The 14685-nt window shown below is 44.5% G+C and overlaps 1 protein-coding gene across 12 annotated transcripts in view; it reads left to right on the top strand.

The window, feature by feature from the left end:
• Positions 1-14685, top strand: part of LOC120960996 (uncharacterized protein DDB_G0283357) — an 80377-nt gene that overhangs the window by 10771 nt on the left and 54921 nt on the right. For all 12 annotated transcript variants that reach the window (XR_005752685.2, XM_040384514.2, XM_049607608.1 and 9 more), the window contains exon 2: positions 9336-10455. Coding sequence is in view for 11 of the 12 variants with exons in the window: in XM_040384514.2 (XP_040240448.2) it covers positions 10369-10455 (87 nt within the window). In the remaining variant the exon portion in view is untranslated. The remainder of the gene's footprint in view (positions 1-9335; positions 10456-14685) is intronic.

Here is a 14685-nt window from a genome sequence, read left to right as displayed (position 1 = left end):
TCTTTTCCCGTCAGACCTACAATTTAAACAGCTCTTTTCTTATCTCAATCATTTTTCATTCCCTTCCTTTTTAACCTCCTCCCAAGCACCGAGCAAAAAGGGCTCGCAAAAATAAGCAATGTCACAGCGCAAAAGAAGAAAAAACAACAGCTCTCCGTGTTGTTGTGTGCTGTGTCGTGGCGCGCGGCTCTTCTTATCGTGATGACAGACCTGTGTGGCAGTAATTTCTGTATCATTTTACCATCTTCTTTCCGCGGTGGCTCCGTTACTCCCGGCAGTGGTGGTGCATCTTGTTGCATTTTTGCATTTTTGTTGGGTACGCGAAGAAGGAAAGCAGCGGCGTGGAGGAAGAGAGGAACGTCGGGGATAATACAAGCTGTAATTGAAGACGGGATTGTAATCCACCGAAGTGAAAGGGGTCAGGTGGAAATGGATTAATGGGGAAAGAGAGAGAAAAGCGCGATGGGATGGAAGAGGTGGTTTGAGTCGGGATATGCAGCGTGACATCAATTGCAGTTCTCATTTCTCCTCGCGTGTGCAGTTGAGTGTGGCAGGTGAAAGCACGCCGGAGGATGAGATGATGACGAACGGGAAGTAGTAGAAGAAGAAGCAGACTGACCAACAGAGGAGCTCCGGCCAACCAAGCGAACGAAACGGGGCTTTAAACTGCGGAGGGTAAAATAAATATGAAATAAAAATAAAGTACACACAGGTACACAGATTCCCTCTTCAATTTCGCGCGCTTTTAACATGTTTCGGTGTGAAAAGATTATGACGGGAAGGCAGAGAGAGAGAGAAAAAGAATAAGAGGATTCCTTCCGAAAGGGATTGGAATTAAATGCAACGCGCAACATAAATAAATAAACGTGTGCCCACCGCTTTTGATTCTATGCAAATATGAAAGCCCGCCGTCTCTTTTGGTCGCAATCGGAAAGGAGGGACCCTTCCGCCCTTACTCCAGCCCTTCTCACCAACCCCCCAATGAAGGCAAGGCCATGCTATGGTGTACACGTCTGCCGGTACACAACGGAGCTTCACCGGCTCTGTACGGCGGGACCAAAGATTGGAATAGATGATGATTGTACGCCCCTGGGTTAGAGGTACCAGTGTACTCTCTTGGGTGAAACGAAATAAAGCAAAACCTGACCCGACGGCGTGTTACTTGATCTCTCAAGCCTGAGCCTGTGGTGTGGTGTCTAAAATGTTAGACGTGCGGAAATACCTAAACCCGACCAGAGAAGGATATCGTTTTGCCAGCGATATTTCGTGCTGGATATAAACGTATGTGGTGCAGAGGGGGGGGGGGGGGGTACATGATAGTTGTTCTACTTCTTCGTTGCCGTTTGCCGACTAACGGATTCCCCCTTAACCGTGTATCACATAATGCTAAATCGCGCCCTGAAAAAAAGCTGTTTGTTGGATGTGTCTGTGGGTTTTGGTGAGTGCTAAATAGAGGAAATTCAACTTCTACTTGTGAACCGTTTCGACTGCTTTTAATCGACTGGCAGTGACTGGCAGTTTTTAGTTTTTAGTTTTTGGAGCCTGCGAAACTGCTGCGTTGGTGTTACTTCCGGGGGTTGTTTTTTTTGTTCGAAGTAAACGAAAGGTGTTTGGGTTGGAATGTGTTTGAAGAATGTAGACTGACTTGTAGCAGCATATAATGTGCGTGTGTGAGAAGCATTTCAAGGTATTGTGTGGGATGAGATCCATTTTCATTCTGTGTTGAATGTCTGAAAATATTAATTTCAAGTAATCTGTTACAAGTTTTCATTTATTGAAGACCAAATATGCTCTCTAGTACAGAATGATTTTAGTTTTTCAATTGTTGGTCGCTATAAAATCATTGTTTGTGAGAAACTATTCCTCAATCCTAGTCATTCCAACAGAAGAAATTGTTGATCCGATGGTGGAATTACTTGTTTTTAAAGCAATTTTAGAAAAGGCTTACTGTATCGCCTTCTAATTGATGACCAAACTCAAGTGACTGATTACGTTACAAAGCAGCTCGATGCGTTGATGAGCCATCAAGCTCATTCCGCGTAAAACGATGACTAAATCTGCTTTTTTAAGTGCTTGAATGATTATTTTGTTTCTTTGATGAGGTAACATTGTGATCTGTTCTATCCTTTCATTTTATTGAATGGCTTGGAATCAGCTAAATCTGTTTTTTCTTGCTCTAATTCTTCATCCTCTAATCTGATGATTTTCTTTTATATTTGTAATGCCCTTTTCCGTGATTTTGCTTTCGGGCGACATCAGCTTGTTCGACATTCTACACCTCCTTCGTGTGCTCATTGTCAATTGCGCTCAATTTAGCAGCCCGTTTAAGAAGAACGCCTTCTCCGAGCCAGTAGGGCGGCCCATCTCTTTATTCTCCTTCCTCACCTTTGCATTCTGTAAAAAAAAAACAAAACCACCGCAAACCATTTTCGGGGGAGTGTAAGACTGTGTAGAAGGAAGTGCTTGCGGCACGGCGACGATTCGAGTAAAGCGATCCGATCCGGGGGTTAAATTTGAAATTCTAACCTACAGGGCGCACTTCGATGTTGTATTTTTTTTTCTTTCGGCACGGTTCGAATTGAGTTAAGAGCTCTCCCCCCTCAACTGGAACATTTCTAAGGCTTCCTCCCCGCGCAGGCAGGTAGGAAAGAAGAGCATCGATTGCTTGCATCCACAACACCACCTTCCTCGATCTCGTGTTGCTTGAAAGTTGGAATCCATCTTGCCTCGAGCGACCGCCAGCAGCAGCAGCAGCAGCAGCAGCAGTGGTTGGAATCGTTTGCAATCGTTCGGCATCCCACCCGGACTCGAGAATGCAACCGATGACGCAATCCGATGCCAATGACGACGACGACGACGTGGCAATGGGATGTTAAAAATGGGGCTAAGGTTTCAGTCAGCACCCAGTATCAAGCGAGAGAAGGCGAAGAGGAAGAAGGAACAGCGAGCCAACCAGAGGGCAGAGGGTTTGACGTTTGATCGTTGCCTGTCGATCGTTTAAGTCGAGCATACGGAGCAGCGCTTAGTAATGGGTTCGGATTTAAAATGTGTGCTGCCCTGTTCGTTCCTCTTTTTTCCATTTGAATGAGTTTGGCGTTCAGCGCACGTTTGAATCGTTTTTTTTAATTGCGGAAAGTGCAATATGTCTGAGTTGGTTATAGTTTTGCAGCTCTTTATGTCGGTTGATTTTATTGCGGAAGAAGTTGTTAGATACAAAGCGATTCATTTGATAAAGCAAATCAATAGTCAATCATCATCACAAACCAATCAGATGATATTGCATTAGTGAAGTATGTTTCATTTCATTTGATCAGCATTTAGATGATGATTAAGTGATTTAAACTAAAGTTCTAAGCTGGATTTGTCATGTTCCATGCTACTATTGTGATATGATCTGAAATTGTTATGATATTGTTTGAAAAGAGCAACTTCAAGGGCAAACTGTTTTGTGATATTGCTTGTATCATTTGTGATATTAAATCATGTTTCTTTGTTGTTGATTTAATATGTCATTTATCCTTTAAAAATTTCATTTTATAAGACTTCTGGACAAAAACACGAACCCATTGCTACACGATCATGTACCCCACATTGGGCCTCATCGCGAACGAAAGTCGATAACGGAGTGGATAATTTAGCCGATCGGTTAGCAAAATTCCAATGTTATCCAATTGCGTTTTCTCAATCAGAATCTTCGCTAACCGATCGGTTTGGCAGTGGAGTGGAATGGTGTTTGCCGCCATAGCAACGTGGTTAAAAAGTCGAGCAGTGGGATATGCAGTTTAAAACTCCATATAAAAAAACCATTTCAGTTTGATAGCCATATCTACTGATCCACCCCAGTTGATATAACAGTGGAAAACTAAATAATATTAAAAACCATGTTTAACAGCTCGCAAAATAAAATGTTTTTTGCTGTTTGAGTTATTTGAGATGTTTTATCACTCGATTTAGCTAAAATATTATTTTTTAGAAAATATAAATTTACCTGTTTTTTTTTAAATAATCAAAACACATAAATTTAGGTTTATAACAGGTATCTAGTTTTTATAGTTCAAGCTAAGAAATAAGAAACCAAAAAAATCCTTTTCTGCTAATCCTTCTCTTTTATCCAACCTTATATTATGGCCTTATGGCATGTTAGAATCGGTTCCGACACGCAACGAGATTGGGAAGACCAGTATTATCACTAGGTACAAGAAATTATAAGCAACTCAAATCCGTTGGAGCGGCGAGTTCCGGTCGGAATCGTTTGCGTTGTTTTGCACCTATCGAAGGTGTTGTGCCTACTTGTACCTTCCGGACCATCCCCAAAAACTCAGGGTCGCTTATGGAAGGGTACAGCCCGGGAGTGTTCGGATTGACACACACATCGCTATGTTCCACGCCTCGTGACAAACGTGTCACCCAATGAATTTTTTTGTTCATCCATTTAAACGAATATGTACACTTGAAAAGCATTTATACTGAATCACATAGATTACAATTTTAACGTAGTTATTTTATTTTTATCAAATCTGACGAAATCATCATCGTATGTGTGAAAGCACACTCATTGTCGTATCAAGCTCGCCAGGTTTCAGTGGACAGGCCATGTTAAACGCATGGAAACGAACGACCCAGGTGTTGTGCGGAAGGTGGTGGGGAGTGGATTTCATCACTTGGTTTTGAAACAAATACACTTTAATTTTTTATTTTTTTTTTGGGAAGTGGGGGATGTTGGTTGGGATCCCTCATATATGGGCCCCTTGTAGTCTTTGAGTCCCTTCGTCCGTGGAGCCTCTATCGTTCACGGAGGCCCGGGATGAGACTACTGTACACACCATATATGCTGGACTTGATATCCACGGGACCTCCCGCGGCCACTCAGTCCGCTTACCGTTAAATCCGCCATTGCGGAGGGGGCGTAGTAGGTTTAAAGTTAAGTGGCCAGATGACTTGGAGACTTCAACCATTAAGGCCAGGATAATGGACTGGCGAGGGCAAGAGACCGTGAGCGTTTTCGGACACTCTTTATTGCACGGAATAAGTGTACCGCGTTGTTTCGCGGTGGCTGGAGTTGATGGACGCACATGGTATATGGCACAGGACAAGCGTCAGTGAAGGTGGCAAGCTCAGAAAGTATTCAAACCTCGTCCTCCAGTTCATACGATTTTGTTTCAACTAGACTTGTTCAGCCTACAACCCGTTTTACACTTTACCCGGTTTGTTTGAATAGGCCTACAGTCAGTACTGTCTAAGGCCTGGTGTGGATTCTTCACTAGATGGTCCGTAAATAAGCAAAATTTACTATTTTATTCATTCCGCAAAACAACACCTCTAAATGTAAACAAAAGTGTGATTGACAGATAGGCAAAATCAATGGCTACTCGAATCGGAAAGAGTTATCCACCGGTGGAGAATTTATCCACCGGTGGAAAATAAATTCCACCGGTGGATTCGAGCAAATTAACCGATCGGATAAATTTTATCGACTTTCGTTCGCGATGAGGCCCATTGTCTGGAAATCCCGTTCCGAAGGTACTAAAGGTTAAATCTGATAATTACAAATCTTTTTGGGTCAGCTTTTCTCAGTGCGATGATCTTTCTGAGTCGAAGTCGAATGGCGGCTGGCTGCACTCTGTGGTGCGCAATCACAATTCACGATAATAGTCCTACGGTGTAACAGTACAACCAATGGTGGTGCCTCACCTTTTTCTTTCGTTGCAATTCTCATCGCATTCGATGCAATTGACATTTACCGCAAATTAACCTGTTGTTGGAGTATTTCAGTTTGGGGCTTTTTCTTCCTCCTCGTTTCTCGACCTGCTATATGGCCAAACCACAAAAACCCCAACCCTTCTTCGTGTGATGGGGTGTGCTTGCGTGCTGTTGTGAGTGTATGTAGAGCAAAAACTGGGGTGAAATGCATTCGAGAGAGAGAGAGAGAGATATTGCACATTGCAATGCTTCTTGGAATCGATGCACCTTCGTCGAATCGTAACCAAACCAAAACCACTTCAGGGTTTTTTGTTGTTGTCTGGTATGAAAAAACGGTTCACTTCACGCTTCCCTTTCGCTGGAAAAGAGCACGAACTCTGCTCTCGGAATGATGGGTTTGGATGGGCATCGAACATCTCCCTGCTGTTGGAGCAGCCTCTGGAGGATTAGTAGTTGTTTGAAGATAAATCGTGATCGATCCCACATGCAGTCGTTCGCCAACAATATTGAACATAATTTATCATCAACGCCCGAACGGCGGGATATGTTGTTCCTCTGCCTAAAGTGTTTGTTCGTGATCAACAGCAATCGCGTAACGCCAACACACTGGTGGAGTTAAATCTTTATTTTGTTAAATCAATCGATTGTTTCGCGCTTAGGCAATAACTGCACAAGTTTTTAGACAACAAAAAGAAGCAAGCCAAATATGCACACAACGGTAAATCATTGAATTGACGTTGTTCATAAAAAGCGGGTGTGATTTATATTCTAAAACCTCTAAGCGCTTTGTGCCGCAAAACAAAACAATTTATTTTTATGGGCATTTCTCTTTTTCCTCCACTGAAGTGCATTATTTTCACTCGTTATGTTGTGGTTGGACCATCGTTAGAGCCCACGTGAGCACGCGCTAGCTCTCTCCATCTCGCGCTGTGGCTTCCGATTCAATTAGCAAACCCGAGCGCGCCGAGCAGCTCATCACACGAACCTCGTCAGTAGCTCGTCAGAATCGTGATTTCGAAAATTTACTTACATTCCGGATGCAACAAACGCCCAGGACCCAGAAGAGAGGCCACAAATCCCAGTAGAGCAGGGACGGAGAGGATGGCATTACGACGGTGGGTTTGTTTGTTGTCCTCAACTCCCGCGAGACAGCACACTCCTCCCCTTCTGTTCCTTCAGTGTGTGATCCCTTCCTGTTGGTGGGTGCAGCTGCAGATGTAGGCAGCAGGAACACACACACGTTGGCTTTCTTTCTTACCCACCACCTACCCAAGGCATCATCCCTTTTCGAACGACTTTTCTTCGTCGTTTCTATTGGCCTACGGAGAAAACAATCATTAGAAGGGGCATAACGGCAGAGCACGAAAATCGAACCGAGGCCGAGGATTGACTGTGTGCGCAAACGGTGCGACGGCCCGTCGTTGTCGTTTTGGAAGCGAAAGAAAAGGCCATTCAATAATTTAGCCATGTTTACGGGAGATCTGTCTGTCATTTTGGCCGGCTGTTGTTGTGGTGATGCATTCTGTATGCGCCCCGGGCGAGCTGTTTGCTTTTGTCATTCAGCTGCAGTGCTTGGTCGTGGCGGAGAAGATGGCATCCTCCCCCGCGCTGGGATCGTTGCATAAAGGCGCACAGTATTTACACTTTGTTGTCAGCTTGGAATGGATCTTTGTGGAACGGAGCTAAATCAGTGCTAAAATGTGTTCATCTCTGCGCTACGGGTCGACTCGGATATGCAGTGCTCTGGTCTTAATGATTTTTCGTAACACAGGAAATGAGGTTAAGCGTAGCAATTGTAAGATATTTTTAAAAATAAAACATGGTTCAATTGGGAATTTATAACAATTGTATCTGTTCATATTACCAGTGGATGCATTTGATATCTTTCTGCTAATGTATTGTTGCTAATGTATTTTTTTAAATATACAATTTGTCTTATCAAATGATAAACTCTTTCTTACTCTCCTTTGCCAGCATTATTAAAAAAAAAATGCGATAGTCTCGTCAGAATCATTTAAAATCTCCTTTCAATCGCTGTAACTTTAATAATAGCTTTGCCTTTTCTTCCGATAAACCTATATGAAATTTATATTTTAAAAGCTATTTAATGAAATAAAAAAGTAAATAATCATGTCAAAGTCCTAAAAAAACTCCTTCAAATCCTTTGCTAAACATTGCATTCCCGCCACTCGTCATCCCCAGAATCTCTCAGAGCAGAGAAGCTAAACGAAATTCGAAACAGTGTCAACAACCAACGATACAAATGGGCTTTGACGCAGGCTCTTTGTGCTTTGACAAAACGATTTGTAACATGATTACCTTCTCGAACAACGACACACATCTTCTCTCGATGAAGTGATAGATCGTGTGTGGCATTGTTGTCCAGCCGGAAAGTGTGTCCGTCGCCGCCTTCGAGTCCGTTCCCCATGAATGGGTTGGTCGTTCTCGTATGTGTACGATTTTCACCCACTCACCAGGGGACAAATGGACAAATTGACCGGGCGTAAAAATAACGCCGTGATGTTTTCGGGGCTTGTTCAGATTCAGTTTCGGGGAACGAAAACCCGCCCAAACGAGCGATTAGAAGCTCCATGCTTCTTCTATCATACTAAAAATAGTGCCCCAAAAATGGCATTATATGTGAGGCAGGGCGGTGTGCAAGCGGACAACTCGTGCGTTGGCGTTGAATTTTCCGGACTTAGCGTGTGTGTGTGTGTCTGTGTTGGAATGGATTTGTAGTCGGACTTTTCAATGGGGCAGAGGGGGGACCCTTTAGGGCGCATCGCTTTGGTACACGCTATTAGTTTTAGGGTCGTCTCCATTCTAGGCAACTATTGTTGGGCGGGAAATTCCACCTCTTAATCGCTTGCCATCGGATAGCCACAACTAAAGTACTAATCGTTGTTTTTATTCTCTTTCTTTCTTCTCCACACAGATTGTTCTACTCGAGCGTGTATGCGTGTTGTGTCCTCAGGGAGCGATGTCGTCAAATTCCTGCTAATCCGGCTGACATCGATACCTTCCTTCTAACGTCTAGCGCGCCGCCAAACGCCAAACAAAGAGGAGGCGTACAAGCGCAAAGCGCGTCCAATGTAATCATCGAAACAGAGGCTCACATTTCCATTCGGAAAGTGACACTCATTTGGAACGAAACGCGCGCGGATAACTGCCTTGAAATAAAGCTGTGTTTTTCCTTTACCAAAAACCAGCGTGTGCCTGGTTGGGTAGTGGTGGTATGCGCCAAATACCACGAGTGCCTTTCGGGCGTGTTGTTGCTGCAAGCGATTTGTGGGCGAACTGCTGCAGAACGACGGTGCACACACGGCGTGATGGTCCGCGCTCTGAAAGCTGAAGACCTTGGCGAGCACTCCGATCGAACCAATCGATCGATCAATCGATCCTGCACGCGGTGAAGCATGTACCACCTAAACACACATGGGCGATAAATGTGAAGATAGAGAGAGAGGGAGACGAGAACGGCTTGAAACCGCTGGACCGATGTGTGCTGCTTTTTTGTTATCTCAATAATTATCGTGTCTTGTTTGCACCGATTTTAATCTCCACCATCTCCTTCCTGCTGCGTTTGATAAATAGTGGAGCATTTTTTATTGATTCTGTTTTTCCTCTCATTTTAGGAGACTGAGTGAAATGAAGTGTAACTAAGGTGAAGTGAAGTGAACCAGCAACAGCGCGCAACACAAAGCGACATTGCGAACCACCAAGTCCGGAAACGAGCGCAACGAAGAGTATCCTTTCGGGCTCGATAGGATACAAATGGCAGCAGCAGCAGCAGCAGCAGCCTGACTCGAATGCCCTTTTACAGCGTCCGGCTGTGTTCGGTTCGCGCTTCGCTAGCTTTTTTTCCGGTCCGGAGAGACGGATTAGCGCTTCCGGGAAATGTGATCGCACCGGGTGTTCCCGCTTCTTTGCCTTCGGTCCAGTGTTTTTGGTGGCAACGTGTGTAAATTCGAGCTGCTTGTGAACGGTGAAGCCTCATCCTTCTGCAACGGGTCCACACAAGTGTGTGTGTGTGGTTCACCACCCGCGCATTACGAGGGGATGGTCATTGCAGTCGTGGGAAGTGGAAAAGCAGCAGCGCGGTATTGATTTTTCCCCCCATTTTCTAACGTGCAGCAGTAGCGTTAGATAAAACACGAGTCGTATTCCCCATCACCCAGTGTGGTGTATGTGTGTGTGTGTGTGAGCGTGTGATAGCGTGAACGAGCGAGTGTTGATAAAGCGGGAGGCCTTACGAGGCGCGCCCCATCTAAAATATCTAGCAAGAAGGATAACAAAAAGTGTTTCGGTGGGAAGTGAAAAGAAGGAGCGTGTCCTAGTGGGCAGTGCTACACCATTCGTTTATTATTTCATTACATTTTGTTGCTCCATTTTGTGTCCGTGTGTGTGTAGAAAGAAAAGAAGTTATAAAAGAAGCACATACGGTCGTTTTTCCACGCGCGCGTTGTCCAGTGGGGGTGTGAGGGAAAATCTATCGAATACATATTGTTTCCGATCACGTTTCTCTATTAGAGTGTGTGAGCACTGGAAGAGCAACGATATCGGTAAAAAAGCGATAAATCTAGTGGAAACACCCATTGGCGCACCTCTAGCAAAGGTGGATTAGAAAGAATCATTTCCCCCGGGTTCGGCGTTCGGCGAGGAACGACGATGGACATCGGAATGGATCGAAGCGGTACGGATGCCGGCATGGCCACCATCGGTTCGCTGTTTCAGCACATCGTCAACGAGATGAAGGTATGTGTTTGTGTGTGCGCGATCTATGTTTATTTTATGTACAAGAGAGGTTTGCGCAAAGTAGCGACATAAATAAGAAGGTTGCGCCAAATATTCTTCTGCACGTCACGTTTTGGGGTTATCTCGAGCCCTTCTCGAGGCGCATTGCCTTAACCATTGCTCCACCTGCTCCGCACAGGATATTAGAGGTTGCGCACAGGACGATGCGCATTATTTCACTGGTACAACTCCCCAAAAAAGACCAGTTAACTTCTCTCTCTCACGTCGTTTTGCGGGTCACGGGGGTTGTGTCACGTTTGCGTTGTTTGTGTGCTGCTGGCGACTGTTGTTTTGTGTGTGCCGGTATGCTCATTGCCTGTTTTTAATCTACCCCAGTTTGGGCTGCTTCCGGTGGCAAAAAAGCTGCACTCCCTCCAAACCCAATATCGACTGGCTGCGGCGACGGGAATGCAAACTTTGTGCGCCATCCCTAACGACCCTTTTTTCCTTTTCTTTTTTCGTTGGCCTCCAGTCCTCCCTTTTCTTGGCTCGTTTGCTCCTTTCGTACGTCTTTCGTGCTAAGAAGAGAGGCCAAAGGGGTTGTTGTTTTAGTTATGTGTGTGTGTTGCGCGTCTCCCGGTCTTCTGCTCGGAATCGTGGCGGCCGCCGGTACCGCGAACAGGAAATGGAACGGAAACGCACCGCCGAAAGGGATGGTGGTCGCACACCACTCCCTGTGTGTCCCTGTGCTGTACACACCGCTGCATTGCTCTATGCCAGCGGCAAGACGGCGAAGAGCGGCAAAGGAAATGAGATAAAAGTAATTTTTATTTTTAATCTCCGCCCAAGATGGCAACGGCACGATCTGTCATAAATTCTCAATTCTCTTGCTCTCCCTCTCGCTGTTTTGTGACCCAAACTCCTCCGTCTTCCCCCTTCTCCATCGGCCAGAAAAGGCTTGCTGGTGCACATCGTCGGGTTGTTCCGGTTTTTTTTTTGCCGCAGCAGCACGCACGTGCCGCCAGTTTTCTCTTCATCCGCAGGACTGCTGACCTGATCCCCTTGTCAGTTTGCTTGTGTCATATGTTGACATTTGTGTGTGTTCTGCTTTTCTTGTTTTCTTGTGACCTTTTTCTTATTTGTTCTACTGCATTTGGTACCTTTTTAATGGTCTTCTTTTTGTTTGGTTTTTCTTGTTTGCTTAGTTTGGCTTGTACATTTTTCATATTTGTTTGGTTTGTTGCACATTGCTTAGCGCAGTTTTTTCTTCGATGTTTTCTTTCTTTCCTTTCTATTTTCAAATTCTTTTTACGTTGTTTATTTTCTTTGTATTACTTCAGTTTACTCTTTTTGATTTACAACTTTTTGATCACATTTAATATTAAAATTTATTATTTAAAAAAAAAGGTCAACTTAATAAACTTATGTGTTCTAGAACATGTAACGTAAACATAACAATAATTATGTTCGTGTGCACAGCTCTCCAGCTTCTCGTGACAGTCTGTAATATCTCATGAAACTTAAACTCCATCCGAGGCGACCCCCCCCCCTCCCCCTCCCCATTTCCCGCTTCTTCTGATTAACGCGAAATCCGGAACATTTGCTTGCAACTTCGGCGTCGAAATCCACTTAAAACCGTTGCAGCCTTTGAATGGCGGATGCTCACGAGTTTTGCTTTTCCTTCTGCCACCTTTTCGTGGCAAACGTCGGTTATGTGTGCCTGTGAATGTGCATTTCATATTCCGCTCACAGAAAATGTGGTGTGTGTGCAGTGCAGAAGGCGGGGCGGGGAAGCAAACATCGCAAGAATTGTGTCAAAAGTGTCGTAAAATGCAGCGTGCTGCAACTTAACACGCGAGAAGCATAAAAGAAAAGGAACCCTTCGGGTGTGATGTAAGAATATGGGTCAATTTTGGATTGTGATGGCGGCGTGCACAGAGCGGAGGAGGGAGGGGGTTTTAAAAGGGCGCCCTAGTGAAGTGGTGCGTGCGTGTGTGCATGCTTTGTAGTTTCAAATTCTCATTCCAAACATCACCAGAAAAAGGCGAAATGATTCAATTCCATGGGCCGCTTTTCGGTTGATTCCATTTGCTGGTTTGGGCCCTTTGTATGCAGCGCCCCGAGCATATCATTTTTCCAAGACACCGACCGATTCTTCGTAATGCGACAAAATATGTCAATAATGTACGGCTTATTGAAATCAATCAAAATTGAATGTCAACGCTCGCGCGCGCACGTCTCATTTCGCGCCATTGTTGCAAGGGCAACGCCCCATTGAAGCATATCGAAATCATATTACCCGTTTCCTTACCAGCAGCGGAAGATGAAGCTGACGAATCAATTTACCAGGCCAATCGGGATCTACTTCTTTCTCACGCATAGAACAAAACCAAAAAAAGCCAAAAAGAAAAAGGCGATAAATGCGTGACATTTGAAATCGATCTATCAATCAAAAATGCCGCGCTCCGTACGACGCAACACCGTATTTCTCGGTCACTCGGCCGATTTGCTGTGGTCCCCTTCACGGCATGGGGCGCTTTTCACGAAGCACGCGTGATAATCTAATTCATACGCGCTTGGCACATAAATAAATATAACCCCAAACGCCTGCCTACCCCCTTTTCGATGTGTGTGAATCTTCGAACTTGTGAACTCTCCGGAAGAAACGACGACGACGACGACGACTGCGTTGTATGGGTCGTAAACGATAGGCGAGATCCTCTATCGCAAGGTGCAATCGGCAGGAAAGCAGGCAGCCCGTGTCCCAGATCGATGACTTTTGCACGATCGATCACTGCATGACGTGTGCTGTGCGATGACTGACACGCCAAGATTTATGCTTCCAAATGCCCCAGCACAATCATCCCACACGCAGCAGGCGGCGGGAGCATTTGTTCAGCTGTGAAGGCACATCGTTTACGCACCAGCACCCCGTGTGATGGAGAGCTTAAAAAGAAAGAATAAGGCCAATCGATCGTTTTGCTCGCCTCGCTTTATGCGTTATTAACATAAATCAACTCCAATTTGGGACGTGCTGGAAAGAAGAGAGGCCATTTGAGTGCAGTGATTTTCATTTCCATTGCATCAATCTCACAATAAATAGATCGAGCGAAACCGATTGTAGCTAGAAACGTCTTACACTTGTTGTTCTAAGCAGCTACTAAGAACGCGGTAGGAATTATTTTTAAAACCTAAAACCAGACTGATGATAAACACGCACACATCCATACTGCTGCTTTGATGCGGCCGTACGCGAAGAAAACGCGGCGGGCCGGCCACCCTAGCTCAATTCGAGTTCAATCGCCTTAACCCAATGAAGGAGATGTGTGTATGCATGGCTGGGTCTCCCTGTTTGGCTGCTGCTTCGTGCGATGGGTGTGTTGGTGTAGGCCAACACTGCCCGCCGATAAACACAGTGGGCTGCTAAGGGCTGGCGTGTGCGTTTTAGTGTGTTTAAAACACGAGCGAACAGGCATGGTGCAATGATCGAAAGGTGTGCGTTGCGTCTCCCCCTTTATTTGCCAGACGAAAGTCTAATTGTTATTTTTACACCTTGCGGCGTTCACTAGAAATGTGTCTACGGGTATGAGGATAAAGGGATAGAAGAAGAGGGGCGTGTTCTAAGCAGGAAGTATAGGGGAGGAAGGAAGAGTGAAATAGACGAGTTTTTTTTCTTCTTTTTGTTGACAAAGATTTTGTCGGTCTCTGGCTAGGAAAACGTGCGTTAGACACGTACAATTTGGCCATAAAAATTGTTGGTAAGCAATGTTGTTTTGAGGACAAAAAAGATTAGCTGTCACAATAGAATGTGTTGACAAATTGAATAGAAAAAACGAAATATTCAAAAATCCCTTACCTAATAACACTCTCTAGAAGGTTAGAAATCGATGTTCAATTTGTGACCTCGGGTTGTTAAATTTTAAATTTGCTTTTAAACCTTGGGGCAAAATGGTCGTTATGTTTTGACAGGAGCAACATGATGAGGCTGTGGTATAAGCCAAGGTCGCTACAATATACATACTAGCTTTACATGCATAAAACTGTGCCATTTTTAGACTATATCGATAAGAACAATAACAGACAACACATGAATTATAGAAATATACTAAATTAGATACTAAATTAATTACTAAATTATTCAGCAAAACACTTTAATACTAAACTTAAATCTCTACTCTCACAATTTTACCAAGATGCAAGAGCTTAAACCAAACTCCAATTTTGGAGTCCATTTTGCCCCTTGGTTTTGAT

The sequence above is a fragment of the Anopheles coluzzii genome, chromosome 2 (assembly GCF_943734685.1).
Source record: "Anopheles coluzzii chromosome 2, AcolN3, whole genome shotgun sequence".
In the NCBI taxonomy this organism is placed as follows: domain Eukaryota; kingdom Metazoa; phylum Arthropoda; class Insecta; order Diptera; family Culicidae; genus Anopheles; species Anopheles coluzzii.
This window is presented reverse-complemented; position numbering and strand designations above follow the sequence as displayed.